General features: G+C 37.0%; 1 protein-coding gene across 1 annotated transcript in view; it reads left to right on the top strand.

Annotated features, from left to right (window-relative positions):
* The first annotated feature begins 676 nt into the window (after window positions 1-676).
* LOC139736861 (uncharacterized) overlaps window positions 677-27,272 on the top strand; it is a 117,258-nt gene continuing 90,662 nt past the window's right edge. The window contains exons 1-2 of the mRNA XM_071647523.1: window positions 677-1,073; window positions 13,649-13,762. Coding sequence (XP_071503624.1) covers window positions 13,682-13,762 — 81 coding nt within the window. The 5' untranslated portion in view covers window positions 677-1,073; window positions 13,649-13,681. The remainder of the gene's footprint in view (window positions 1,074-13,648; window positions 13,763-27,272) is intronic.

Raw genomic sequence — 27,272 nt, 5'->3', positions numbered from 1 at the left:
ATAATCCAGTTTTATTTCATTGTTCGTCTTTTTCAGTACGGATTTGTTGCACTGTGCATCTCCTGGTACAGCCTCATAAGAAAGCAAATACAAACAAAGAAGCAAAATAAAATGCAAATAACCAACAATTAAAACGGATCCCTGTCAATCTAAAAAAAAAAGAGAGGAGAATAACTTGTTAAAAATGCAAGAAAAAAAAAACCCACATGCTCAAATAAACAAAGATATAAAACATTAAAGATCAGACAAAAGCAAAGGGATAAAGAAAAAAAACCCAGACATTTTAGTTTCCTGAGACATTACCTATCGTACTACAAATATGACTTACCAAAGTTTTCTTTCAAAGTACGTACATTATGCCATTTCTCGTTTTGTCATTATCAAGCAATCATGCATTCACCATCACATGTATTATCCACTGCTCACAACTTCAACTTATTGTTGTGGCATATTCTGAGTCCTTTATGTTCTCTGCTGCTTTCTTTGCCCCCTGAACTTCGCAGATGTTCAGCTGCTAACACCTGCCTGGGCCTTTGACCAACTCCTTCCTCCCCTAGTATCCCGCCGAACGCGAACAAACAAAGCCTCTCAACTATAATTACCATGTCAAAGCGCCATCGATTCAATCTTTGTGTTCCAGTGTACGCAGCTCGCGCACGGGGATGAGGGTGTTTGAGTGCGCTGCTGGTTTTCTTTCTAAAGGCTTCACCAAGTCGGACTCCTCCACCTCATAAAAATTCTTAATCTAAATTCAACATTACAACTCATGTCGATCTACTTCTTCTGAAGCTGCCCCAGTAGAGGATTATATGGATTGCTAGCAGGACGAAGCTTTTACTTGTGCGAAAAGGAGGTTTTTTAACTTGCTGAACACTCGCGAGAATATGAACAAAACAAAGTAGAAACTATTTGATTGGACTGAGGCTGCGCAATAAACTTTGAAGACGAAAAGTTTTGATACGTTGAGACAGACTGGGTCATTTGGCTTCATTGATATGCACGGAACCTACCACGAGGCGGCTGATCACGTACACTTTGTTCGTCTTGCAGTCATATAACCGATACAAGTGACGGTAAGATATTGTCACGTATGTGATTTTCGAGTACTCGTCATCCCGCTGCATTATGTCGTCTGTGTCCAAACGTATTTTAAAGGATATTTATATCAGAGTTAAAAAGTTGTTTTCCTCGTTTGCACCGAAGTTCGTCGCGACGCACACAGTCACTCGTATCTACAACACACAATACCATGCATATGATAGGTAGTGCAAGCACAGCGAAGGAAAAGCTGCCATCAGCAACATTACGCACTCTTGGAACTACCAGTAACTTTGCACAAAGTTTACAGTGTTTCATAGTCTCGATTGTGCCCTGCCAGCGTAGCATTTTGAAGCTGTGTTATCAGAGTATAGTATGGTTAGGTGTTCTAATGGTATCGTGAATTTTTCGTAGATTTTGAAGGGAGTTTGTAACTTCTAAAGTTTGAAAAGTTTTCTCGTCTTGAGAAACAGCCGTGACTTTGGTCAATCGCGCGTACAAAAACTTACTGCAAGTTTATACGGACAGTTCCATTCCTGTACGAGGGTGATAAATTTCAGGTGGAAATACCCTGGCAATAATAGTGATGAAAATTGCATTCATGAAGGAAATCTTGTTTCATATTGTGTTCTATGGTTTATATTAAGGGGTATTGTCTTTAACTCTATCTATTTTTGATCAGATGTGACAATCAAGACCAGCATGTTATATTTGCTTCAGATTTATTAGTGGTGCTAACCCCTCCAGGACCTTCACAAAACTTTGCTGGACTGCAGCAACATGAATGCACTTTGTGTGCCAAAATGTTTCCCGCCCCAAGAAAGTGTAAGATCCTCGTGCTTGGAATTCTTGGAGTTTCACTTCCTTTTACTGAGATAGCAGTGCTTCCTTATTTAGACTCTAGAGTGAAGTATTTTCTTTGCATCGTCACAGTTTTTGTTGAAAAAAGTGTGAGTAGGGATTTTTGCCACAATTGCACCAGTGCTGCTGCTTACATGTCGTTTGGCTCTTCCTCATTCTTCATAATCCCATTTATTGCCTTCATTGTAGTCATTTATTTGTTAGACGACGTGGTCGGGTTTTTATAGCTGAAAATAAAAACTGTGCTAGTTTTCATTATATGGTGGAATATATAATGTATCCTTTATCATTGTTGTTGCACTGTGAAACAATTTGCATTTCCTATATTCACGGAGAACGGTTTTTGGTCCAGAAGAACATTGAAGTAAACAATCATCAATTTAGAAACATATAAATCGTTTGTTGTGTTTCTCCTGGTTTTGATATAGTGCCAAGAAACTTTTATATCGCTAAAGTAGGAAGTGAAAGAGTTGAACTATATGGTGAGTATGATATTTTTGAAACAGAGTGGGACATTCTGAAACAATATGTACTTTGTAGATAATATATCAATATGAAAGTGTGTGTGTATGTTTGTGGTGCAGGGGGTCATTCCCTTCAGATTCTCCATACAGAAGGAAAGAGAACGTGGTACATACATATAGATTAATGCAATAGATTACATCATTATACTACTCAATTAAACTAAAAATATTTCACTCATATCATAGGCCATTTCTGTAATTGTGAAATCCCCGAAATTGTCACAACAGAAAAAAAAAAAACTTCCTGGTATACAAATTTCAAAAAGTAACTCTTTTTGCAATTACGTGAAAGTTGACAGGATACTTGATATGGACATTATACAGTCATAGTATTCATAAACAGCGTAGAGAAAATTAAAGTGTACTTGAACTTTGTGTTGTGAAGATAAGGTTTTGTTGCACAAATGAAAATAGTTTTTAAGAGCGTAATATAAGTACCTGGTCCCACATGTACAATCTACTACCTTGAAGGTAGTCAAAGCCTGTACATAGATATACATGTTCTTTCAAATGCATTGAATTTTTCAAGTTATTGTGAGCTGAGCTATTTTATCATCTTTTTGTCCTTGTCCCTACGTCTGTTAGACAGTGGCATGCACAACTAAGTGATTGCCCAGTAGCCTCAGCAGGCACAGGCAAAAGTAAAAATCTGACTATTTAAATGTCTAATGCGACATTTTGATTGCCGTATGGGGATAGCAATGCCCAATGTAAAAGAACCTGACCATATTTTTTGTTTTGTTTTGTCTTGTTTCGTTTTGTGTTTCCTTGGTTCATTTTCTGCACAGGAAAACTGATACCAAGAATTTTGTTTGATTTGTGGGAAGAAACTGATAGGATTTCCTGTTCTGAAGAATGAGTAAACACAATCACTTTCTCTATTAGGAATGGAATGAAAAAGAAGAAGAAGAAGAAAAAAAAAAAACATTTTCAGGGTGCTACATAACTTTATTTTACCACTTGCCTGTTCGGGGGCAAGCAGATTTTCAAATTTGTTGCCCGAACATTGATTTTACCTGCCCCAAAAGAAAGTCCATAATATATGGAAATGATATAGAAAATCACATGTTAGTCAAGGCTTAATGAAACACAATCATTTGAATAAACAGCACACATTTATTCACATGCTTTTAAAACCTAATGGAGTAACAAACTTGGTCCGATCAAGTGTTGCCGTTGCATGCATCGGGGCTTCTTCACGTAAGTGTTGGAAAGTTGCTACAATGAAATATGAAGTGTGTTGCATCATTGAACAGCTATTATCTTTGGGCTTCTGTATGGTTGACTTAGTAGGTTTGTTGGGGGAATAAGTGAAAAAAGGTGGCTTCTTCATAAATTTGTTAAAAAACACTTGCCCGAATTTGATTTTGACTGGCCCCTGGCAATCGGGCAAGTGCTTATGTACTAATGTAGCACACTGATTATTTCAGGAACAACAAAGGCCAAAGTTATGGCTCCTTTACATCTGATTATTGTTTACGTGATACACCAAAGACTCTTCAGAGACCTCAAATATATTTCCAAAGGGTATCATGTTTCACATTTTATGTATTTTAGTGGGGAAAAAAATTCAAAGAAACTGACGATATTTTTGATACTATGAGCAATTTTGATATTTCATACTTTGATGTCTTTTTGTTGTGACTTGGTTAATCCTCTTATATCAGTGATCCTGTAGATTTTAAAAAACGTGAAAATGAGAGTGACAAGTTTGCAACAATGTGTCATTCATGTGACCTCCAGGAACAATACTCAAGAGTGTCGATGTTAACGCAAGTCCCCCCCCCCCCCCATAACTCTTTTCAATACCTGCCCCTGCTCACAGGCCCTGTACTGTAGATAAGTGATGGTGTTATCTGTCAAAATGGCATACAACCTTTAGTTTTTGGTTTGATCAGTAGTGAAACATAGCTCTAAGCCTCAGGAGCACTATTTAGCGGTGTTTCGAGTAACATGTAAAATCTGATATATGGGATCCTACTTGCTACCAGCATCTTTGATATTCTGTTTTCTACTGCAGGATATGTGGTTCAAAATGAATGAGAAATGCTTCAAAACAGTACATGTCTGTGAGTGACCAGATTTACCATACCCGTTTTCACTTATAGACAGCAGTGTTATGATAGAACGGTTGTGCTGACAGTTCATCGTATAGCGTGGTAACTTAAACATAGATTTCTGGTAGTGACAGCCAGCATAATTTGAAAAAAATTCTCCATTTGTGAGTGTATTTTGAACACTTTTTCAGAAGTCATTCATCAAAGTTTTTTTTCTTTCTCTCTCTCTTTAATATTGAGCCAACAGAATGTTACAAAAACAGTGAAAACCTGTGGTTCATATAAAAGTCTATGGAATAAAGATGAATAAATGAATGCCAATCTGTGTCATTATTCTAATGTCTGTATGCTTGCAATATCTTTCTTTTGCTACCAATATAATCTTCAAACACTGTTAACCATTAATTCACACCTTATTTCCAAATACTCCATATATGCAGTAATCCTGATAAGATTCATAGTCCGTTTGTTCATCCACTAATTGTGCATGTAACGCAGGTCTGCCAACATTCCCACATCCAAATCAGGAAGACTCCACACAGCCATCAGGGAGATATCTGTGTGTCACATGCATTTCAATGGGCAAAAATAATTCCCAAATCAGAGAGATTTTAATATTCTCTTATTCATACATGAATAGATTTTGATATTTTCATGGAGACTCCTGCAGAATCAGGGAGACTTGGCAGCTCTGGTAACTGCTCTGTAGTAGGCCTATCAGACAGAAAGTTTTAAATCTTTGTCTTAGCGACCCAGAGCTTACAGGGAATGGCAAACTTACCAGCAACTATTTGCCAAAAGCTGTTTAGGGGACATTGTCTGCAAACACTTCTGAACACAACTCTCATTGTCTACTGCACTGGATTTTTAAAACTACACAAATTGGCTGTTATAAACTTTTGCACAGTATGAAAGACAGTATGTGTGTGTATGTGTTTGTGTGTGGACTGTGGAACTGTGTGTAGAATTCGACGGCAGTGTCCCTGCAGTTGATAAGTTCTATTCACCAGACGTCAGCCTTGGGTGCAATTTTCTCATGTGCTCAAAGTAGGAAGTTACTGACTTCACTCTTGGTCTTGAGATGATCCATAGCTCAGAGAGACCTAAAAGTGTCTCAAGCTATCCAGATGTGAATGAAACATACAAATGTATCCCAGGAAACTTTACATTCACAAGGAGGTTTCTAGCAATGTGGCTTTACGCATGTGAACACACACACGCACATGCACACAAATAATATAAAATAACAAAATGAAACACACACAAAAAAGAGAATTTCATTATCATCAGGAAAAATGAAATAGTCTCTGTTATTGTTTTTCCAGTGTGTTATCATAATGCTCATAAGAAGGACTACTGCTATTCACTGTCTTGTTGAGCTGCTGTGTACAGGATTTACTTTGTTCATCGAATTTCAAATTATAATATACACTTGATTTTGTACAGTAGGCTGAAGGTGTACTGTTTTGCTTTAAAAAAAAAAAGACTCTTGAATCATCAAGTCTCAGTGACATAAAGTACAGTGTTATCATTATATATATATATATTTTTTTTTCTCCTGGCTGTCAGATTGACATTTGTAGATTTACATTTATACACGTAGTCATAATGATGCATATTCATGGATCACATTTGACCAAACTCTCCTCCCCACCCACCCCCCAAATACAACAATTTGATGTCATTGTGTGGTGATGATAAAAGACATTGGATGAATCCGCCTTTGTTCCCCTGTGAAAGAGTTTATTCACAAGATTTATTCGGTACAGGATATGCTTGTAACTGAGGACCAGGAAAGTTTAACAGAACATGTTTTTGTCCTGATAGAACAAATTATTGCTTTCTGGGAATGCGAAGAATGAATGCAAGAGTTCACTTCCTTGTAAAGGGCTAGTCTGGTATTCAGACTGCTTCAGATAATTTCTTGTAGAGTTGCTGAAGATGTCTTTCATTGTAGGCCATTTTCTGTATTGGTATTATGCATGCAGCGCTACCACAGCAAACTGATCCCAGGCTAAATTGACATGTTTTCCACAGTTCATGAGATGTGTGTCTGCACTGTAACATCTACAGCAATAGTACACTCTAGGCATTTTGCCCATGGGGATTGTACAGTGTAATTATTTTGTCAAGGGAAGGCTGAATTCTTATGACCATGTTTTCAACAAAATCGACCACCAGTCAGTATGATGAAGCATCTAATCAAGCATATTATTCCAGCATTCAAAGTGTACATGGTTGGTACTAGATATTTTCCTGGTCATCATATATTGCTGTATGGAAATCATAGCATTCCAGTCCGAAGGTGATGACTGAAAAGTTCCAGTACTACATGGTAACTAAGAAATTCAAATGAACTGTACAACAGTAGCAATTATGAGCTAATGATATGAATTGATTTAAGTGTGTCATCACTTACAGTTTGTATAGTACAAAAATGTGAAGAATTAGCATCAATGGCTGTTATGATGTTGAATGATTAAATCAAGGGCCATATGCGAACTATGGCCCATTCCTTCGACCTTTTGGGTTTATTGCCATAAAATGCTCAAAGTGTGAACTCTTGTTTCTGCCTGATGGCAGTGGTTGACTGTTTGCTTAGCGACAGCATGATTAATGATGTTTTGGCCCAACTTCAGTGTTTGAGGAGAAAACAAATGCCCAGTACTACACTACAGAGAGAGAGTTAATCCATGTTTGAAATCTACCATAATTGAGGTTCGTGTGCTCATGCCTGAATAGTACAGTGAGTGGGCCATTCCAGATCGTGTGACAAATTCTCGTATAAAGATGGCAGTAAACTTTCTATGGAGTAAGATACAGTAGTGCTGGTGTGCTTCAGCCACTTTGCTTTAAATGGTTACTGAGAGTGACTTCTGCAAAATCCACCTCACCTGAAGATCAAAAATGTTTGTCCAAGGCCATTCTCATTGCCAGTGGGGGAAAAAAAAACCCCACTGCTTTTGATTTTTGCAATGTGATGCAAGAAACTTTTTATTTGAGTGCGTGGACACAAATAAATTGTCAGCTGTTGCACTCTGCATCACTATGCAAAAATCTGTAGCGCTTGATTTTTGTTAAACCTCACGCTGAAGTTTGCCCTGCATGGTGGGTGTGAAGTAAGAGCACACAGAAATTAAATCAATTTTTGAAATCCTGTATTGCAATAGTAGGTCCTCACCCTCGGATGCCTTAGGTCACATCACGTTGACTGTTTATTTTTTTATTTATATTAAAAAAAATCTTATAATTTGTCCTGTGCAATGTGTGTGAATGTGAAATATGTTTATGAGTTGTGTAGCCCATTTGGCAAATAGCAAAAACAAAGTTCTTGCCTTCTTTGGAATCAGCATAACAAATCAAGTAGGCCTACATCAAATGTAGATTATAGTTTTTTGTGAATTTGGATTTTTAAACTAGATTTTGACTGAGATGTATTCATAGGCCTCAATGTGTTTAAATTGACATATTTACACTTGTAAATATAATTGATTTGCCTAATTGCCACGAGTTGAATGGAACTCTTAATACAATCTCCTTTTCCCTTGATTTTGATACATTTTGTTTTCTGTTTTGTTTGTTGGGGAAGAAATCAGTGCATTGACATCGCCTGAACAGAGGGTGAGATTCTGAAACATTCAACTCAACCCCCCCCCCCCCAAACACGCACACGACTTGGTACAGTGTATTTGCATGTGAGAATGTGATGCGAAACACCAAAACATCCCTGTATGAGCTCATACTGTACATAAGCTAGCTTGCACTCTCAGCAGCCTGAAACAAGTGGAATGAATTTCAGACATTCCAACCTTTGATTTGATTTAAACTTTGCTGGCTGGGCTGTGCAGGGTCCTCATTACCAGCAAAGACAAACAAATCCTGGACTCCATAACATGCTTGGCATTCACACAGCAATGATGCTTGAGAAGGATGTGTGATGGGTTGATCTAGATGATCCCCGTATGATAGTGATATTCTTTAACCCTATCAGCCCCTGAACAGCCTGCAGCCCTCCCTTGTGTGTCAGTGTGTGTGTGTGTGTGTTTGTGTGCGTGTGTGTGTGTGTGTGTGTGTATGTGCAGGTGTGGGTGCTCGTGAATGTTAAGTAGATGAGGAACATTGAAATGTACTGTAAAACATGATATATTCGCGGCATGAATTTTTCGCGAATTGGAGCCGACGGCTTTTTTTGCGGCATGAAATTTTCGCGAAATGCCACTGGCATTAAATGCATGTACATGTAGTGTAGACAAGAATTTTCGCGTGCATTTTAATTTCGCGAATCTTGGCGCTCGCGAGATTCGCGAAATTAAAATGCACGCAAACATTCCTCGTTTTACAGTATTTTAGTGTGCTTCATAGCCTGGTTCATATCTTCTCTGTTTCACCCTATGCCGCAGTTTAATCTCCGTCTACTAATATGTAGTTTTTCTCATATGTACAATGTAAGTGTAAAATTTACTAAACTTTGTTTTGTGAGGTGATTGTGTGGTTGACAGTGTAGGAAACTTTGGGTGCCAAAGAGTTCACTCAGTATCTTGGTTCTAGAAGGAAAGGCCATGACAAAGCTCTTTGAATAAAATGAAGATTTAGATATAGCCACTCATTTGGCTATTATTTGTGGCCCATTTGTGTTGGTAATTGTTCTTTCAAGTAACTCTTAACCATATTGTGTGTGTGAAATGAATCATTAAATTGCAAATCATTTGAACAGAGTTAAAGTGTATGTGCATTGTAAATTTTTATGGCCCAACTAGAGTATTGCCCCTTTCTACTGAAGATTAAATGCAAATTCATTTTGTGTACATGTTTTGCTTGACTTTCACAATATTTTCATTTGCAGTGTGTGATGAAGTTTTTTGCTGGATACATTAATTTGTTTGTGTGCTCAGTGTTGATGTATTCCATGTCAAACCTAATCACCTGTTATTAATACTGATATTTGAATGTTTTTTTATCAACTTTGTAGAGGATTGTTTTCAATGATATATATGTGACCCGCTACAACAAAAAGGTCCTAAAGTCGCGCGCGGTCGAAGCCGTGAAAATCGAGTTTGAAGTCAGAGCATCAAAATTGGTCAAAACTTAAGATTTTCTGATTTTGATATATTATTGGAGTCTAACATGTCTTCTATCATCTGTCGAAATTTTGAAGCAAAATGATGAAAGGAAAGATAAAAAAATAGCGTTTTTTCTGAGCCATGTTTTTTGGCGTTTCAACGAAGCAGAAACTGGTTCGAAAATTTGGATTGAGCGCCACAGATAGGTTCCGCCCCTAACAACGACCAGAGTGATCTCATTGGTCAGTTTGCTGCTTGCTACTAACCGAAGCGTAAAGCTCGCACACTGCCCAGTCGACTGGTGCGTGCGGGCGGGGTGCGCTATGCTCAGCTGCTTCTCACATCCTGGTCACTGATTGGTTGGTGAGGAGACCGCCGACGCTGATGTGCTTGAATGAACTCTTCGGGGGTTGCTAGGGCTTACCTTCTATTGTCCAGAGGTGAAAACTGACTTGCGTGTCCCTTGGTCGCGATTGGGTCGAAAGGAAGACTTTTAGGGCGCTTTTCTCGAAACAGTGATTTTCCAGACGTCTCGACATGCTCTCTTTTAAACATCGATATCTCCGCAGCCGATTATTTTTATAAAATGTGTTATGTATCAATTTAAAGCAGATAGATTAGGGGATTATATCATGCAATTTTCAAATAATCGACCTCGCCCGACTTTAGGATCATTTTGTTGTAGCGGGTCACATATCATTTGGTGCTCCAAAGATTTAGCGTCAGATTTATTAGCATTTGTGGAGACATGAGCAAAAATAATTACACCAAAAATGCATACCAGTACATTGGGGGGGGGGGGGGGGGGGGAATTCATTTTCTAAAAATTTATTACCGGTAGTTTTCTAAAAATTTATTACCGGTAGTTGAAAGTTTCTCATGGTTCATAGAACTTTCCTTCTCTGTCTAACCCTTGAATTAAATATGACTGATAAATTTATGTGTTTGGAAAGTAGCAAATCTTAATGACAAGCCCTTGAAACTTTCACATTTTTAATTGCAATTTGTCATTTCTTTATATAAAAACCTGAAATAAAAAAGATACTATTAGCTGCTATGACTTTCTTTAGATTGCATGAAAAGCCCAGCTTTAATACGTTTTTGGTTGTAATTTTAATGTGCTCACTTCAAAACTAATTTTGACTTGAGAAACCTAGTTATTACTTTTTTATAGTTGTAGTAGAAAAATGCAGCGATGGCTACAGTATATTTGAACTATTGCCATACTTAACCAGCACGGCTGTAAAAGAAAAAAATAAGAATGTGCTGAATTATCGACTCAACAGCGACTCCGTAGAGATCTGTGGCTGCTGTATAAAAAAAAAATTCCATGGGATAAACAATTGCTGACTGCTGACTGTGTTAGACAGGTGGCTGCTGTACACAGGGTCTTTAACATGGGACTTTCAGTGGTGGTATATATGGCAGTGGCCGCTGAGCCAGGTTTGACTGTAATTCAAAGACGTAAGTTAAGAAATTTCTGTAGCTCGCCAAAGGGCCCTCTGGCTGGTGGCTTGACCAGCCTTGCGTAGTGACCCGCTGGTTGTCCCACTAGCAGTCATTACACTTCGTACGAGAGGGATTTTGACAAAAGCTAGTGTGTGTGTGTGCTTCCTCAATGAATGAGAAAATTTCCCTCAACAGTCTGTGTTTTTGTTCCAAACAACTTGTGCTGAAAGCAACAGTAGATATTCATATATCTAAAAATAACTTTTGCTGTTTCAGTGTGAGCAATAGGGAAATTATCAACTACCATCTGATGATGGACACAGAACAAATGGCAATTGTTCAATGCTTTTTTTTTTTTTTTTTTTTTTGGACCGGGCAATTTCATGCAGAGTTTGACATGTGATATAAGCCGACTATTTCTCCATCCCTTCTTCCCCTACTTCTTTGAGCTGGATTCAGTTGGCTTTGATCAATTTCAGGCAGTATGCAGTGTTTTTCTTTGACTCCAACCTTTTTATTACGCTCGAAAGTATCACATTGAGATTCATCACGATTACACGGTAATGATGTCCTGCCATGTTGATGTATGTTTGTAACTATTTTTGCTCTAAAAGAGTGTCATTAGAATTCCAGTCTACAGCTCATTGCACAGTGAAAATTTGTATTACCATGTAGATGGCTGACGTCATCAGCTCGTCTGTAAAGCTAATTTGAGCCTTTTGGTCATTTCGTTTGGCAAACAGAGCTGATGATGGGGGCTGAAAGTACCTCTAAATGACATGCGAAAAATGTATGACTATTGATGTATTTACGGCCGAATTCATGATGTGACAGTGAAATATAACAATGAAACAGAGTAAGCCAGTAGTAAGCTAATTTGGGAGACTTATAAATTCAACATCATCTCGCTTGAGATATTGAGCACTGTTGCTCCATTATATTTATTTATAGTTGAATTTTCTCAAAGTGAAGTACTGTAGTTGTTAAAAAATGAAAGTCCTCTGTAATGGTGGATGATGACAATGATCAATGGTAATAGTGGTGATGATAATGACGAAGACAATAGCCATCATGGTGATGATTATTTTTGATAAAATTATAGGGATATTGATAATATATTGATTAATTATAATGCAACAGTATTGATAATGTCATAACGTGAGAAACCTGTGAAACATAATCTTTTTCTTTTTTGAGTATTTGATGTGAAATTTCCATACATTCTTGATTATAATGCAGACAAAAGTAATGGTTAAGTCAACTCCAAACATCTGCAACATACTGCTTGACATCAAATACCGCACAGCTCTGAATATATTGGACTAAACTACTGCAAGTGATTTCAGTAATCTTTTAATTATGCCAGAAATTGAACATCAGAAATGTGTGTCAGTTTATGACATATATCGCTTCCTTTCTTGCTCACAACTTTCTCATGGCTCTCTTTGATACATTCCTGTCAGAAAAATAAAATAAAGATATTTTTTGTCAAATTTTCACTCTCATACTCCCACACCAAGGAGCTTGTGAAAACAACCCTAGTGTGCATGTGTTTTGATAGTGAAAACAACAGTTGGCAACTTGATTTCTGAAAGATAGTGTGATGGTTCACAGTCCCCAGCCATGTGGCATGTAGGCTGGTTGACTTTGTAACAATCAATTTTTCAAAACAAAGCAGCTCCAGTAACTCACATAAATTGAATTTCACATTCCCTCATTTGTGTCCTGAAGTGAATTGTTGAATGGCTATAAATATTGCAAGCACAACAACTCCATTCTTACAGGTAATGGGAAAGCAGATATCCACTTTCTCTGCAGCTTCTGATGTCAATTGAACAAGGCTTGGCATTAATGAAAAAAGTTGGGCTACCACTTGTTAAGAAATTATTTATTTGGGTGTGAGGGTATAAACATGTTTTTGTCATCCAGACGAGGGGAGAATAATATGTGGCTCAGTGCTTTGTACTGCACACATTTCACCACACTGTTGCGAGTCAGTTTGCCAGATCATCGCTAGACTTCGTGTCCAATCTCAGTCTATTTTACGGCCGAATTTGGCCAAAATATTTTGTCTCAAAATTAGATTACACAGTCAAATTTTATCTATCCAATAGAAAAGGAGATATGTATACACTTTAGCGTTCTTCAAAATACTTGTATAGTATGCTTGTCCTGTTCCTGTGCAGCAACTTTAATCATTGTTTCATCACCGAACATCAGCAATACACGGCTTAAGCTTCATTATTCCACAGACAGTTAAATTTCTGTTGAAAATGTACTTTGTTTCTCTTTCATTAGCTTTTGTTTTTATGACTTTGTATTGTGATTTAAGCATGCAAGCTAGGATATACGAATGTGAGTGATGAATAATTGCAATTTATGTCGTAGTTCCAGCATTCTTATGAAATCAAATGGTGCCTGTTTTTCAAAGTTTGTATACAGTCATGAATTATCACTGTCAATAAAGTTTGTTTCTTTTTGTCATCAGGAAGAAAATGATGTGCTACTTATTACCATTGAAATCCTGCATTTTATGAGAAACATTCTGAATACAGAAAAAAAAAGACATCATCATAATGTCACCATTGTTTTGATTACATGCAAGATGTGATAAATCATGAACTCATGGAAAAGAAACATTCAACTTTTGTCATTTCAGATTATTGGGAAGCCTGAATCCCCCTCACCTGAAATGAGCGTTGACACGAGTCAGTCCCCGAAGCGCACGCTTCGCTCTGCCACCAACAGCCCCCTCAAGAAGAAACTTCCACAGGTACGGTCAATTTTTTTTTTTCATTCAACATTTGATTTAGTCAGTTGTCACATTTTTCAAACGCGTATGCTAAAGTACAGTGTAATAGATATAGTACAGCTGAATATTCTCTCTGAGTATGAATGCAAATTGATAAATTGGTCAGTGAAAGAATAATGTGGGGGGTAACTACGGAATTTCATTTTGGAAAATGATTCCCCCCCCCCAAAAAAAAAAAGAAAAATAAATACAGAAAATGTGTGTAGTATGTGTTTGCTTTAGGTGAATGATACACATTCCTTTGACTTGTTTAATAGTGACATGCGTTAAATATAGTAGTATTCGTCTTGCCTTCTGAAAGAGGTAAGTCAAGTTCTCTTTTATTATGGTAGAATTTGAAAGTGTGTTTATTATTTTCGTACAAATCTTTTCATCTTGATGTGACATCGCTCTTATTGAGTGATGACAGCACATGGGTTTAACTAACTTAAATATTAGATATTCATAACTTTTGAACAACTTGTCCAATTTTCCTTAAAGTTTATTGATTTATACTACTTTGATATATTTTTTGCAGTCATTTAACCCACATATGTACTTGGGGCTGATTCCCCTTTAAGTATAACTTTTTACAACTGCTTATTTCAATAATGCCAGGAAGGTTCAGTGTATGTCCACGAGGCACCCTGGAAAAGTCAACTGTTGTAAGATTATAAGTTTATTGTGATTTTGCTCTGTTACCTTGAGAGAGGAATGATAATAAATTTCACGCTTTTACCTGACATGTATTGCTATATTTTTGTGCTGTTCCCAAGATGTGTCAGATATGTCATCTTGTCGTACATCATCCAAAGCAGGAAATGGGTTCTTATTGTATCCATGTAGGGAAAATCATTCCTTTGTCTTTTGTGTTCATAAAAGGGGATTCCTCCCAAGTCAAACCAGAGTCCCTCCACCAATGTGACTATTTGAAGACCTCCACTGATACTGTAAACATCCAGATTTTTGAGAGATTGATTATTCGCGCTTAGTGGCTCAGAAACATACATTCATAGGTACTTGAATTGGCACTTCACGATTGCCAACCCATTCAAAATGTGCAGAGAAAAGTGTGAAGATATTTTTGCAGGTTTTAGAATTCGCACTAGCCAAAAGTAGTGCGAAATGTGTGAAAATTTCTGCACTGCAAAAATTTGTGTATTTAGATTTTGCTGAAACATGTTTCTTTTATTCTGCATATTGCCCACAGAACAGAAAGAAAAAAATAGAACACCCCCTCCCACACACACATATACACAGAAATATTCTTGCATGTACATTTGTACAATGTAATGTTCCCTCAGTACACACAAGGCTGCAATACTGTGGTATCTTTGTTAAAAAGAGAAAGAGCCTTTGAGTTTGGACCAGTAATGTTAGATTTTGACAGAGCCATACCTTCTCCTTGACCTTAGTGAATCAATGAAAGTATTGTGCTGTACACTGCTTCTCCCCACAGAACGATACGATGAATGCGGTATTTCGATTGGCTGTAACAAAGGCTCTGCTCGATTTTTCTTGCCCTTGATGTTGTGTGGTTTTTGGGCTCTAGAGGGCGCTTGGCTAGCTTCCAAGTGTCTGCTGTGATCTTTCCCCGATCCTTCTCATTCCGCAGTGTTGACATTGTGTATGTATGTGTTCCAGAGGGTATATTCTACATTGTACTGTTCACACTTTAATGCCTTTGGCTCTTGAACTGTTCCACCGTGGTGTGTGTGGGTGTGTGTGACACGTGTGCAGGGGTTGCTTTTTGCTACATACTACATAAATGCCAATCCTTCTACTACAGTGACTGAATGTAAGGACTTTCACATTGACCTGGTGGACCTGTGCACACCACTCATGTTTTGTCCCAACAATATTGATATATATCATCCTCAGGAACATATCTGGGTCTGGGCAAAGTCTGTTTGGTTCTTAGAATTTTTTTTTTTATGAGGTTCTTAGAATCTTGTGAGGAGTTGGTTAAGTGGATCACTGAGTAATAAGAGTAACAAGACTACCGTGGAAAAAAAAGCAGTAAGGGCAATGGGGACAGGTTGTGTGTGGCAGGTTCTTTTCTTTCAACCCTTTTTGCCCTTTGGAGAGTTGCATGTTACAAGCATGGATGCTGATCATACCATTATTTTGCTGATTATGTTTATCTTTCAATTTATTCATAAAATGTATTATTTTAGATATTTTATTGTAATACAGATTTCTTTGGAGATGCTTATTTGTTTGTGTATTTGTCATTGAAAATTCAGAGTCACCAGAATGAACGAAATCTTCCATATGATCCCGAAAAACATACAGATGCCTTCCTAATTTAATGCTCTATTCATTCTAATTCACTAGTATAATGAAACTTTGTTATCATGCTGTAATTTTCTTTGTGTTAAAGTACGTCAATATCTTTTTTTTTTTAAAGCAATTTTACGTTTTTTGCTTTTTTGATACACATAGTGATACCACCGGATGTACAAGTAGACTTTCCACTTGTTACATGATAGAAAGCATGCAGTACATGTATTTCCTGCAGAACATACTCTTTGTCAAGAGATTCCATTATTATTTTGTTTGTTGCAACAAAAAGTCAGAGAGAGTGTTTACATGCAGACTTTATCTGGATAGAGCCATTTGTCAAAATTTAAACACAGTTACATTTTTTACCTTTTTATTTATTTATTTTTTTAACATACATTATATAGTGGTAGTACCAGATGTACAGTGCTGTACAAGTAGACTAGTTCCCCTGGGTACAGAAAGCATGCAGGCATAAACAGGAAATACTTGTACACTTTCTAAAAAACTGCATTATTCTACTGTATGTTGCAATCAAAAGTCAAAGAGAACATTTACATGCAGACCATGTCTGAATAGAGGCATTTGTAACAATTTGATATATTTATTTACATCTTTATGACCATTAATGAGAGATCTCTAATGTGGGTATTTTATATTGTGGCGTTTCGCTGATATGATTCTCATTAAAGAAAATACAATCCATGGAAACGGTACGCAATAAGCTTTTGATAGGAAATGTCAAGGTTTGCCATCCTTTGAATCAGCCATGCTTGAATTGAGCAGTGCAATAAACAGTATTACTTTTGAAAATGCAGTCATTATTACAGCTACGCAATTCACTCTCGCTTTGCTCAAAACAAGCATTGAAGGCAAAAAATGCTATTCAGCAATATTCAGGCATATTGTGTACTGTAAAACATGATATATTCGCGGCATGAAATTTTTGCGAATTGGAGCCGACGGCCTTTTTCGCGGCAAGAAATTTTCGCGAATTGCCACTTGCGTTCAATGCATATAGTGTAGATAAGAAATTTCACGTGCATTTTAATTTCATGAATCTTGGCGCTCGCGAAATTCGCGAAATTAAAATGCACGCGAACATTCCTCGTTTGACAGTATTATGGTGCATTTGTGTCTCCATGATGAAATACTAAACAGCTTAAAAAGTAAGTAACCCCAATGATTACGAGTACTGAATATTCCTCTCTACAGAGGTAGAATTAAAAAAAGTACAAATTGCAAATCAGTATTTTTTTTAGTATTATCTGACAAATAATAGGAAATTCAGCCACTGAAAGATGTCAGTTTGAAGTGGTGCAATATTTCATTCCAATGGCAGCTGAAAAGCCTCTTTCAGAGTGAGATATATGTGGTTTAGCCCAGAGGGAAGTAAAAATTCCAGCTTGCTGTATAGATGATAATTAAGTTTAACGGCATGAATCCATTTTGCTTTAATGTGCATTTTTTTTTATAATCCGATCTACCTGGAGATCTGTTCGGTTTATCAACTGTGATATTGGACCATGTATCAGAAAACCCACAAAAGTCACTTTGATTTCAATAGCAGAAGAGCTGCATATCAGAAAATCCACAAAAAACAAAAACAAAACAACAACAACAACAAACACTTTGATTTAGCAGAAGAGCTGAAAATAGGCACATTAGGTCAACTCAACTCATTTGGGATTTTAGTGCTTTCTGACAGAATCGCATTTGCTCAATCGGAATTTGAATCTTTAAAGGACAAGTTTACCTTTTAAGAGAATGCAGCAAAATTAGTAGAGCACATCAATAAAAGTTTGAGGAAAATCGAACAATCCATTAAAAAAATAATGAAGTTTTAAAGTTTCAGTCCTGCCATCACTGGATGAGAAGACTGCTTTTTTTTTCTTTTTTCTTTTTTGGTTTGGTTCATTTTCCATCTGAGAAGATGGCTGGATAGCCCATATTCAGCTATATTACATGTAGCTGGTCTTCCATGGGGTCCAGTTGGATGTGAGGCGGGGCCACTTCATCGGGTTAAACACCCTGCTACTGTTTGTGATGTCACATGCATTGAACAGAAAATGTAAAGAAAATTTAACATATTTCACTTTTCTCGTGTAATAAAATAGCGCTTCACTTGCCTCTTTCAGAAGGTAAAGGGAATAATATCACCCTTAACATGTACATCAGTAACAACTGGAGGGGATGTATATTTTCTTTGTATCATTCTACACATGTGACATCACAATTGGCAGTTAGTCTTGTCATCCAGTGATGGTGGCACTGAAACTGTAAAAATTCATAACTTTTGAACAAATTTTCCAATTTTTCTCAAACATTCACTGATTTCTTCTACAAATTGCTACACTAACTCAATCTAAACAAACAATGTATACTAAGGTGAACTTCAAATTCATGAAATTCTTCCGTCGGGATGTTTTTTCATAACGACTGATTGACAAATTGCCCTACATTGACGTAAATACAGTAAAGTTTACGTCGATGTAGGGCAATTTGTCAATCAGTTTAACATGTAGGGTGAACTTGTCCTTTAAAGGCGCATAGTCCCAGTAGTGTCGAGGGCGCTGTTGATGATACCGCCGATCACCGTTAGCATTGATACGAAGATTACCGAAGTTGAGCTGTCATCAAGAGTAAAGTGCGTAGGTGTTGCTAAGTAACGTTGCCTTCGTTGTCTTCTCTGCGCATCGCCCAGTCTGTAGTAATGCCAGGGTGCGTGCATATGTGCTTCTTATTATGACTTCACAAAAGAAGTTTGCTAAAGCTGTCATCCCTCTCAGCCGAATCATGAGCCGAGCTGTGATCAGACCACTGACTACAGTGGATCGGACTTCTTTGGACTCGGAGAAGTGGGTCACAGCGTAAGCGCTATAGAGGAGTCGATAGCGTAGGTCTATATAGAAAACTTGCCCCGTGCGCCCGCGTACGCATTTGACTTAACCACCGGGACCATGTGCCTTTAAAGCATAAAAATGTGTAGAAGTACTTTTGAAACCATTTGTTTTTCAGTCTCAAGTTGTTGTTTTCAAATTAGCTTTAAAGAGTACATGAAAATCCACAGGAGATTTACTTGTAGGAACAGTTTTTATAGGTGTAGCTTTGATACAGAGACACTAGCATAATAGAATGTTGTTAATGGGCTTACTATTGAAGTTTTGGTTTCATGTAACACACCTGCATGTGTCATCCCTTCAAAGTACTGGTTGCCATGGAGTTTTATATCCCATCATTGTTCTGCACACAATAAAGGGTGACTCAGTGCATTTGAATAGACCCTTGACTTCATAGCAATCCTCAGTTTACATCGCCAGTGCTCAGAAAACTTCTGCGCACGCTAAAAAGTCCCGTCACAGATGCACAGTGGGAGTCCGCGGTGCCACTGTCGCTTCCTCTTGTCTTGCGTGTGTCACATTCGTCTGCTTTTCTTCCATTGCTGCTTTTTTCTCCGCTTTGAATTCAACTAAGAAAGAGTTTAAAATTTCAAAATTTTACTGATTTGCGGATAGTCATATGGTTCATTACTGCAAGGCTTCAATGTGCTAGTCACATGATGGAAAGCGAAGAAATCTTCACAAAAAATACCCCTTGATAAAGACAGAACGTGACCTGGGTGCATAACGCAGTCAAAACTGGGGCAAGTTTGTCCCCTGAGCTGTCCCATAATGCATCTAAAATGCTGCTCTGCACACGGCACCTACAATCACATTGACGATACTGAGAATTCTTACTTGTTTGATTTTCTACTCTAGTTTGATGGGTTGGGAACATCCCAGCTTTGGTGAATTTGTAACAAGTCACACCTGAGAATTTCTTCTTTCAGAATATGACGGTAACTCGGGAGTCTTATGTAGTGCATTTTTTGTTGATATGTGGTAGGCATGGTATTTGGGGAATTCACATAGTACACAAATTAGCAGGTTACAGAACTCAAGATTTGTAACTCGCTTGCAAACTCGAGTTCTTTGCAAGTATGGACAAAAAACCCAACAAATTAGCACAATCAGTAGTGCTATGCTAAACCCAAGAAATCTTGCTCTTATTTCTGAATTTAAAGGGTGTGTACAGTTCTGGTTGAGGTGAGGATTTAGCTTTTAAAGGGATAGTACAGTTTTGGTGGAGATGAGAATTGGGTTTTTAACTTTTTGCGAGATACCAAGAAAACACTTATGATATAGTACAGAACATACCATTTTAAGAGGAATTCAAAGTTTATTTGACGAAGATCGGGTTTGGAATGACTGAAACATCAAAAAAACAAAGTAAAACAAAGCGATCGTAATAAAGTGTGGGTCCCACACTTTATTAGAATCGCTCTTTTTTGATATCTCAGCCATTTCAAAACCAATTTTCATCAAATAAACGTTGAATTCCTCATAGAATTACATGCTCTTTCACATTTTATGAGAGGTTTCTCATTATCTCACCAAAAATTGTTAGAAACCTGAAATTAGGTCTCAACAATAACTGTACAATCCCTTTAACGTTTTGCGAGATATTCAGAAACCACTCTATGAGATGTCAAAAAGCATGCAATCCTAAGGGTTATCAAAAGTTTATTTGATGAAAATCGGTTTTGAAATGGCTGAGATGTCCAAAAACAAGGTGAAACAAAGAGATCTTAATAAAAGGCGTGGCCTGTCTTTTATTATTATCACTTTTTTGGATATCTCAGCCATTTGAAAACCAATTTTCATCAAATAAACATTGAATTCTTCTTAAGATTACATGCTCTTTCATATTTCATAAGAGGTTTCTCATTATCTCACTTAGGAATGTTCAAAACATGAATCCCCACCTCAACCAGTACTGCACAGTCCCTTTAATGTGCTAGTTTGCCCTCTGATGACGTGTGAATGGTAGACCAAATAAACTCAAATTTTTATATCCCATCATTCAAAGCGCACGTCACAACAGCATGTGCTCCACACCACTGTAAGGCACAAGAACAATAGATTTATCAGTTTGACGATTGGCAGTTAGCAGGCTATTTCTATAAGTGTGAACAGTTGCAAAAATACTTGAGTTTTGGAGCTTGATCACTAACCTGCTAATCTGGAGTGTGTCAATGGTTGGCAAAATATTGGAGTTTCGCTGCATGTTCGGTAAACCGCTATTTTGTACATGTGGATGTGGATGTGGCTAAAAAGGTCTTCATTTATCAGAAAGCACTGTTTTTGTTGTCAATCCCTTGACGGTCTTGGTAATGACATCTACAGTTGTATAAGTGAAGTCAAGGATATAAATCATCCCATAAAAGGCCAATTTTAAAAGATATCAGGATATCCAGACTGGATAATGGAGGAAAGACATGTTTATCTGCTTATACGAAATACCAATTTTGTAGATTGTTCAGTGTGTCCAGTCAAATCTTGTGACCCTCACATGACTACTGTCCAAACCTCCATTGTGGCATCACATGATAGTCTCGCTTCAAGCCGTGATAGGGGTACAGCATGCAATCTGCAGCAATTTAAAAATAACTAAGGCCATGCAAACTGGTGAGTGAAATGTCAAGACAATAGAAAAAAATTGCAACAAAAATGATGAGTGTTGCCAAATGCCTCCTGAAACATCACCAGAAATACAGCATGCCACGAGTATGATTTTCCAATTTAGCGGGAAGAATGCCATCATGATTTGTTGTGTGAGCCCTTGCTGTTGAAAACCATTTTGTCCAAATATTTGTCAAGTGACTTTTTAATGGGGATGCCCCTGTCACACTTTGGTGGATAAGGCAAATGCATGAGAAACGAATGTCAATTTTTGGCATCCGTTAATATCAGTTAAAATGCATTTCATGTCCTTTGTACTCTTGGGATGGACGTCTGTCTTCTGGTGATTTCCGTCAGAGCGGCATTCACAAAGTGCATTCACAAAGTTTTGTCTCGCCAAAAATGGATAGCGCGAGCTGACCTTTGTCAAATTCATTTCTCATGAGTTTGTGCACGTTCCACTGTCCTGTACACAATTGCCACAGGTGCCTTGTTTGTTCTTTTGTTCGGCCCGTAGACTGTGCATATACACTCCTCTAAAGCGGAAATTTTACACTTTGTCCACCAGATTGATGATTTGAACAATGGATGAGCAAAATATCGCCTGTTTCTTGTGCGGTAGGCCTATCCGGCAAAGTGTGACGGGCTTTAGATTCGATTATGATTTTAGTCCTGCAAATACTCGTGAAATGTGCAATAATCTGGGAAGGATAAGTGTATGCATTCTGTGTCAGTTCCGAATTACCGCTCAGGTATGTACCTGTGGTATTTCACTCTTGAGAATGGTGCTTACAAGTTTCCGTGATAATTAATACCACGTATTGGTAATTCAAATGGGAATGCTCCTTCTGATAGATTGTAATTAAGAACTAAGTAAAATGTGTCAACACTGAACATATTCATGTATTTTTTTCCTAAATCAGAAGCTTCTTATAAGAGAAAAGGCTGCTAATCTGTAATCTGCAGCCATGCTGCATCCTTCAGCAGTGTGCACTTCTCATTCTGTTGGATTTGGTGTTCCACAATAGTTGTGAAACATACTTAAAAGAATTTGGCACATGAATCGCTGAACTGTTCCTTTTAGAAAGATTCTGCAGCAAACTTTGGAACTTGATTTATTACACACAGTTTGTAATCCCCCTCTCCCAGTTTGATTGAACAACATGTCACCATCTGGAGTTTCTTTGTACACTATACATCGTAGTACATGCATAAGCTGCCATATACTTCTTTCAACTTTACTCTGTAAAGTTGTACGGTGGAAACTTCAACAGATGTTCAGACCTACTATATTGAGTTTGGTGAAATTGTTTGCAATCTTTGTGTAGACAAGTTTTGTCCCTCGCTCTCTCTCTCTCTCGCACTCTCCTGCTATGCAAAGTTTGATGAAATCCGCAACACCTGTCTACTAATATATTTTTGTTGTTTTTGTGCGCTGTTAAAGGTCTGTTACCATGACTGTTTGGGAGTATCATTTGTGCTCAAGTTTGTTTTTGCTGAGCCAAAATGTTTCCATAAATGGTTATTAGGGAAGAACAGTACCGGTATTTCTTTTTCTTTTCTTCTATTGCTGGTTTTAAGAAGGGATAAGAAATGAAGAAAATAGAGTTTTTGTAGTTAATATTCTCACATGAACAATTCATACCTTCTTGTGACTCAGATCAGTCACCTTGCATGATTATGCAATGCAAAAGTTTATATGGTCAGGTGGCAGAGTAGAAGTCATACCTGCTCATTGCTGTGAACTGGGGTCATAAAAGTCAAACATCTTTTGTTCACAAAATTTGAAGTAAAAGATAAGCAAAAGTTTGTAAAAGTTTTTTGAGAAAGTTTAAATGAAGGTTATCTGTATCAAAAGAAAGGTAAAGTACAACAGGCATAAAAGTGAATACAAGTGAGTCATCAGAAATAACATCCTGTTTGAATGCCAACAAGGATTACTTACTTGATCACATGACAGTAAAGATGTTGTATGTGATATTGCATTGTTTTGTGTGCATTTGATTTGTAGCAGAATAAACATGATCTGTCTTTTAAGAATATGTGATTAAATAATATCCCCAAATCAGTTTTTAAGTAGAATGATATGGAATCCGGTGGGTCTTTCATCTATTAGTGTGAAGATTGTTTGAGTTGAAAAATTGAGCAAGTGAGGAAATAAGAGTGACGTCACAGCCACTTACCTGTAGCATAGACAATGTGTTCAAGGCCTGTGCACCAGTATGAGCTGCAAACATCCTTGCAAATAACTGACCTGCCCATGGCTGCCCCTGTAAGTCTGCTTTTAATATGTGTGTGTGTGTGTGTGTGTGTGTGTGTGTGTGTGCATGCATGCATGCATCGATGCAGTGTGTCATAGTGTGTGAATGAAGATGTAAGATGTAATGCCATCCTAAACTCATTGTGGTGATAAAAGATATATAAAATTGTACCAACACAGAGATTATTTAATGACTAGTTTTTTTTGTTTATTCTTCTTATAATTTTTTAAGTGTTACCATTTATGTCAGCTGAGTTTGATTGACAAAGCAAATTATCAGTATCTAAGAAATCAAATAGTTATGCAAAACAAGTGAATCATATCTTTTTTGATAATATAGAGCTGCATCTACAGAAAGTTATTATTATTATTATTATTATCATTATCATCATCATTAATTCAGTTGTCATCATTTGCTGCTGTAATACAGGTATCCTCTTATCATTAAGGAAGCATTCTTGTGGGAAACTTTCTTGTACTCCAAAGTCTTTTTTTCAAAACACTTAACTCTTTGCAGGCTTTTAGTTCCAATTGGCACTGAAAACTCCATGGAGCTGTACACCCTGTCCAAAGTCCCTGGCACATACAGGATTTAATTTCCTTCCTACCAAGTAACGCAGCAGTTGGTAGAATTGATTTTAGTTGTGAATGTGGAGTGTGCCTTTAATCAACACGCAAACGACCCGAGTTCTATAGGACTTGAAACAAGTTTACACTGCAGTTGGCGATAGGCATGCTAGGTGTGACAGGTTTTGTGGAACAGCTTTGACGTCTAGTATGGTATTGCCTCCTTATATGTAATGTTTCGATGGTAAGCTGGATTGTTACTTTTACTTTGCAATTTAATCTGTGGATAAGTACATTGTACCAATCCTTTGTGGCAGCACGCTTACAGCTTGTTACGCTTCCATTATACTTCATACCCACATGAAGTAAAATGTGATTTAGTTTGGTTCTCTGTGTAAATTTTAGATAATGAGATGAGTTATAGATTACCACACACATGTTTAAATCTTCTAAGATTTTATGCATAATTTTGCATTCCTCCTTGCTTTTTCCTTTATATGATATCTTCTTTGTGAACTGTGCTAGGGCATTATTACTTTGTAACTTTGCTTGTCATTCTCAATTATTTTGTTGTTTGCTAAGAAACTAAGTTCATCAAATAGGTAGACTCTGTAGTCAAGCCTGAAGTAGAACTAAGACTTTGATAAGAATTTAAAAATTTGTATTTGTAAATGTGTGTGTGTGTGTGTGTGTGTATCAGATAAAAAGAATAAGAGAGAGAGAGAGAGAGAGAGAGAGAAGCTGTGTAAAACAGATTCAAACTTTAACCCATTGAGGAGGAGTCCCGAGTGCATACATGTACTCGGGCAGGTGTCTATGGGAAATGTGTGTTGTAGCAAAATCAGTCCGTCCTCAGCGGGTAAGATGAGGAAACTCATGAGGCCCTCAGGAAAAGCATATAGCTGTATTGACTGAAGAGTCTTTCTGAATGAATATGGTTAGAACATTATCATCAAAAAAAATCAAAGGAGATGTTTATCATAGCTCTATTATTATCTTTTTTTTTTCTTGATATATTTTCCACGATAGCTCTTAGCTGCAATCTTGTACAGCACCTAATTAGAATGTAGCTATCCATTTGGTCAATTGCCCATCAGGTGATATTTAGTTAAAAGTTCCATCGCACGCTCTGACTGTCAGCCATGCAATTTTGTTTGAGCAAAAATGGATAGCGCATGGCAGACGTTACTCATTTCCATTGACTCCCGTGTGAAACTCACGAGTAACTCGAAATTTTTGTTCTATCGCACGGCTCTGATGTCACAATAAACAAACATTTGCTGCGCGCACTCAACAATTACAAGCGCGCTTACAAGCGCCTACTTTTGTCACTCATTTTTGTAAACAACTCCGCAACCGATCGGCTTCGTGTACTACGTACGTACACAGCGACTGTGACTGTGCGATAACTCATTCTTCTTTCACGGAAAATTGTTCCATTTCTGTGCGAAGTTCAAGAATCTGTGTGGACCACCAGTCTGTTGACATTTGAGGTGTTGTATATAGTATATGGGCATTTCCACGGTAACTCACGTTACATTTTGAACTCAAAATTAGGTCGTTGAGATCAATATCCTTAAAACCTAATTAGTGATATGAGTTACTATATGTGAATGAGTATCATGCACCTCCATCCTACCTCACAGCAACATTACATCCACAGACTCTTATGAGAACTATGAGAAAAAACACTACAAATGTCGATAACTCACGTTACATAATTTGGACATGCAAAAATTTGACATGTCTTATATTCAAAAGTTTCCTCAAACAAGAAACAGAGAGACTTTAAAGTCTATTATGTCAAAGTCATGGACTAACAACATACATCACCGAGTATGGTAAAAATTCAAATTGTCTTACATTCTCCAGGTATCGTCATGTGAAGCGGTAACTCACGTTACGGTAACTCACGTTACAGTTTGTCCACATGATCACAAGACAATTTTTTGTCTTAATAATCCAAAGAAAACTTACCAAGACAACTTTTTTTCACAAACAAACTCCATGAATAAAGAATCTAAATTGATTTACAAATAGTGTAAACATTGATCTGACAGTAATTAATCCCATTTAATCCATGAGATTACCAAAAGGCAGGAAACTTTACATTTAGAATACCAACTTGAAGATAAATTTCATTTTTAATTGAGTCATTTTCCAAGCTTTCATTTGTACTGAGACAAAAATTGTATTCAACAAAATGATATGAAACAGAGTCTATTTCATTAAATTACACACTTTTCCAGTTAACAAATGCATCAGAAATTGAGGATTTAATTGAGAATTTGATTTGTTTTTTTTTATTTTACTAGATTTAAATGGATTTTCAGGCTATCTAGATAAAACAAGTCGTCCACAAACTATTCCATTTAATACACTGAGTCACGAGACTAGAGACCTGTACATGTAGTCTGTGGAGAGTTTAAAAGTTCAGAAATGAATATTTCAGTAAATCTTTTAACTTTTAAACAATGCAATTTATATTCCAATTATTTGATAATTGTTTGAATTACTCAATAATCAATTGTTTGTATGTTTGATTTGTTTAACAAATTCTTATACTAAACTGGTACAGAAATTAGACTTGAATTACAGAAACTGCAGATAAATTTTAGTTATCTGCTACCAGTAAATAATGATCAGTTTAATAAAACATGTTCATAAATGTTTAAGCCTTAATAAACAATGGCTTTGGTCTATGAAATGTCAAGTAGCCATTATTTAAATTGTACATACATGTAAAAAGTATACCAGTATTTTCTAGAGTAATCAAGCAGACTGAAGCAGTAAGTCCCAATGAAAAACATGAATAGTAAATATTTTGTGATCAGGAGGCTAACTATTAATATCGCAAAATGTTGATAGTTTGCTTTAAGGT

Source organism: Diadema antillarum, unplaced genomic scaffold (genome assembly GCF_040938485.1).
Source record: "Diadema antillarum isolate AM-2024a unplaced genomic scaffold, OU_Dant_1.0 seq00000668_RagTag, whole genome shotgun sequence".
NCBI lineage: Eukaryota > Metazoa > Echinodermata > Echinoidea > Diadematoida > Diadematidae > Diadema > Diadema antillarum.
The sequence above is the reverse complement of the archived record's forward strand: the minus strand, read 5'-3'. Positions and strand labels throughout refer to the sequence as shown.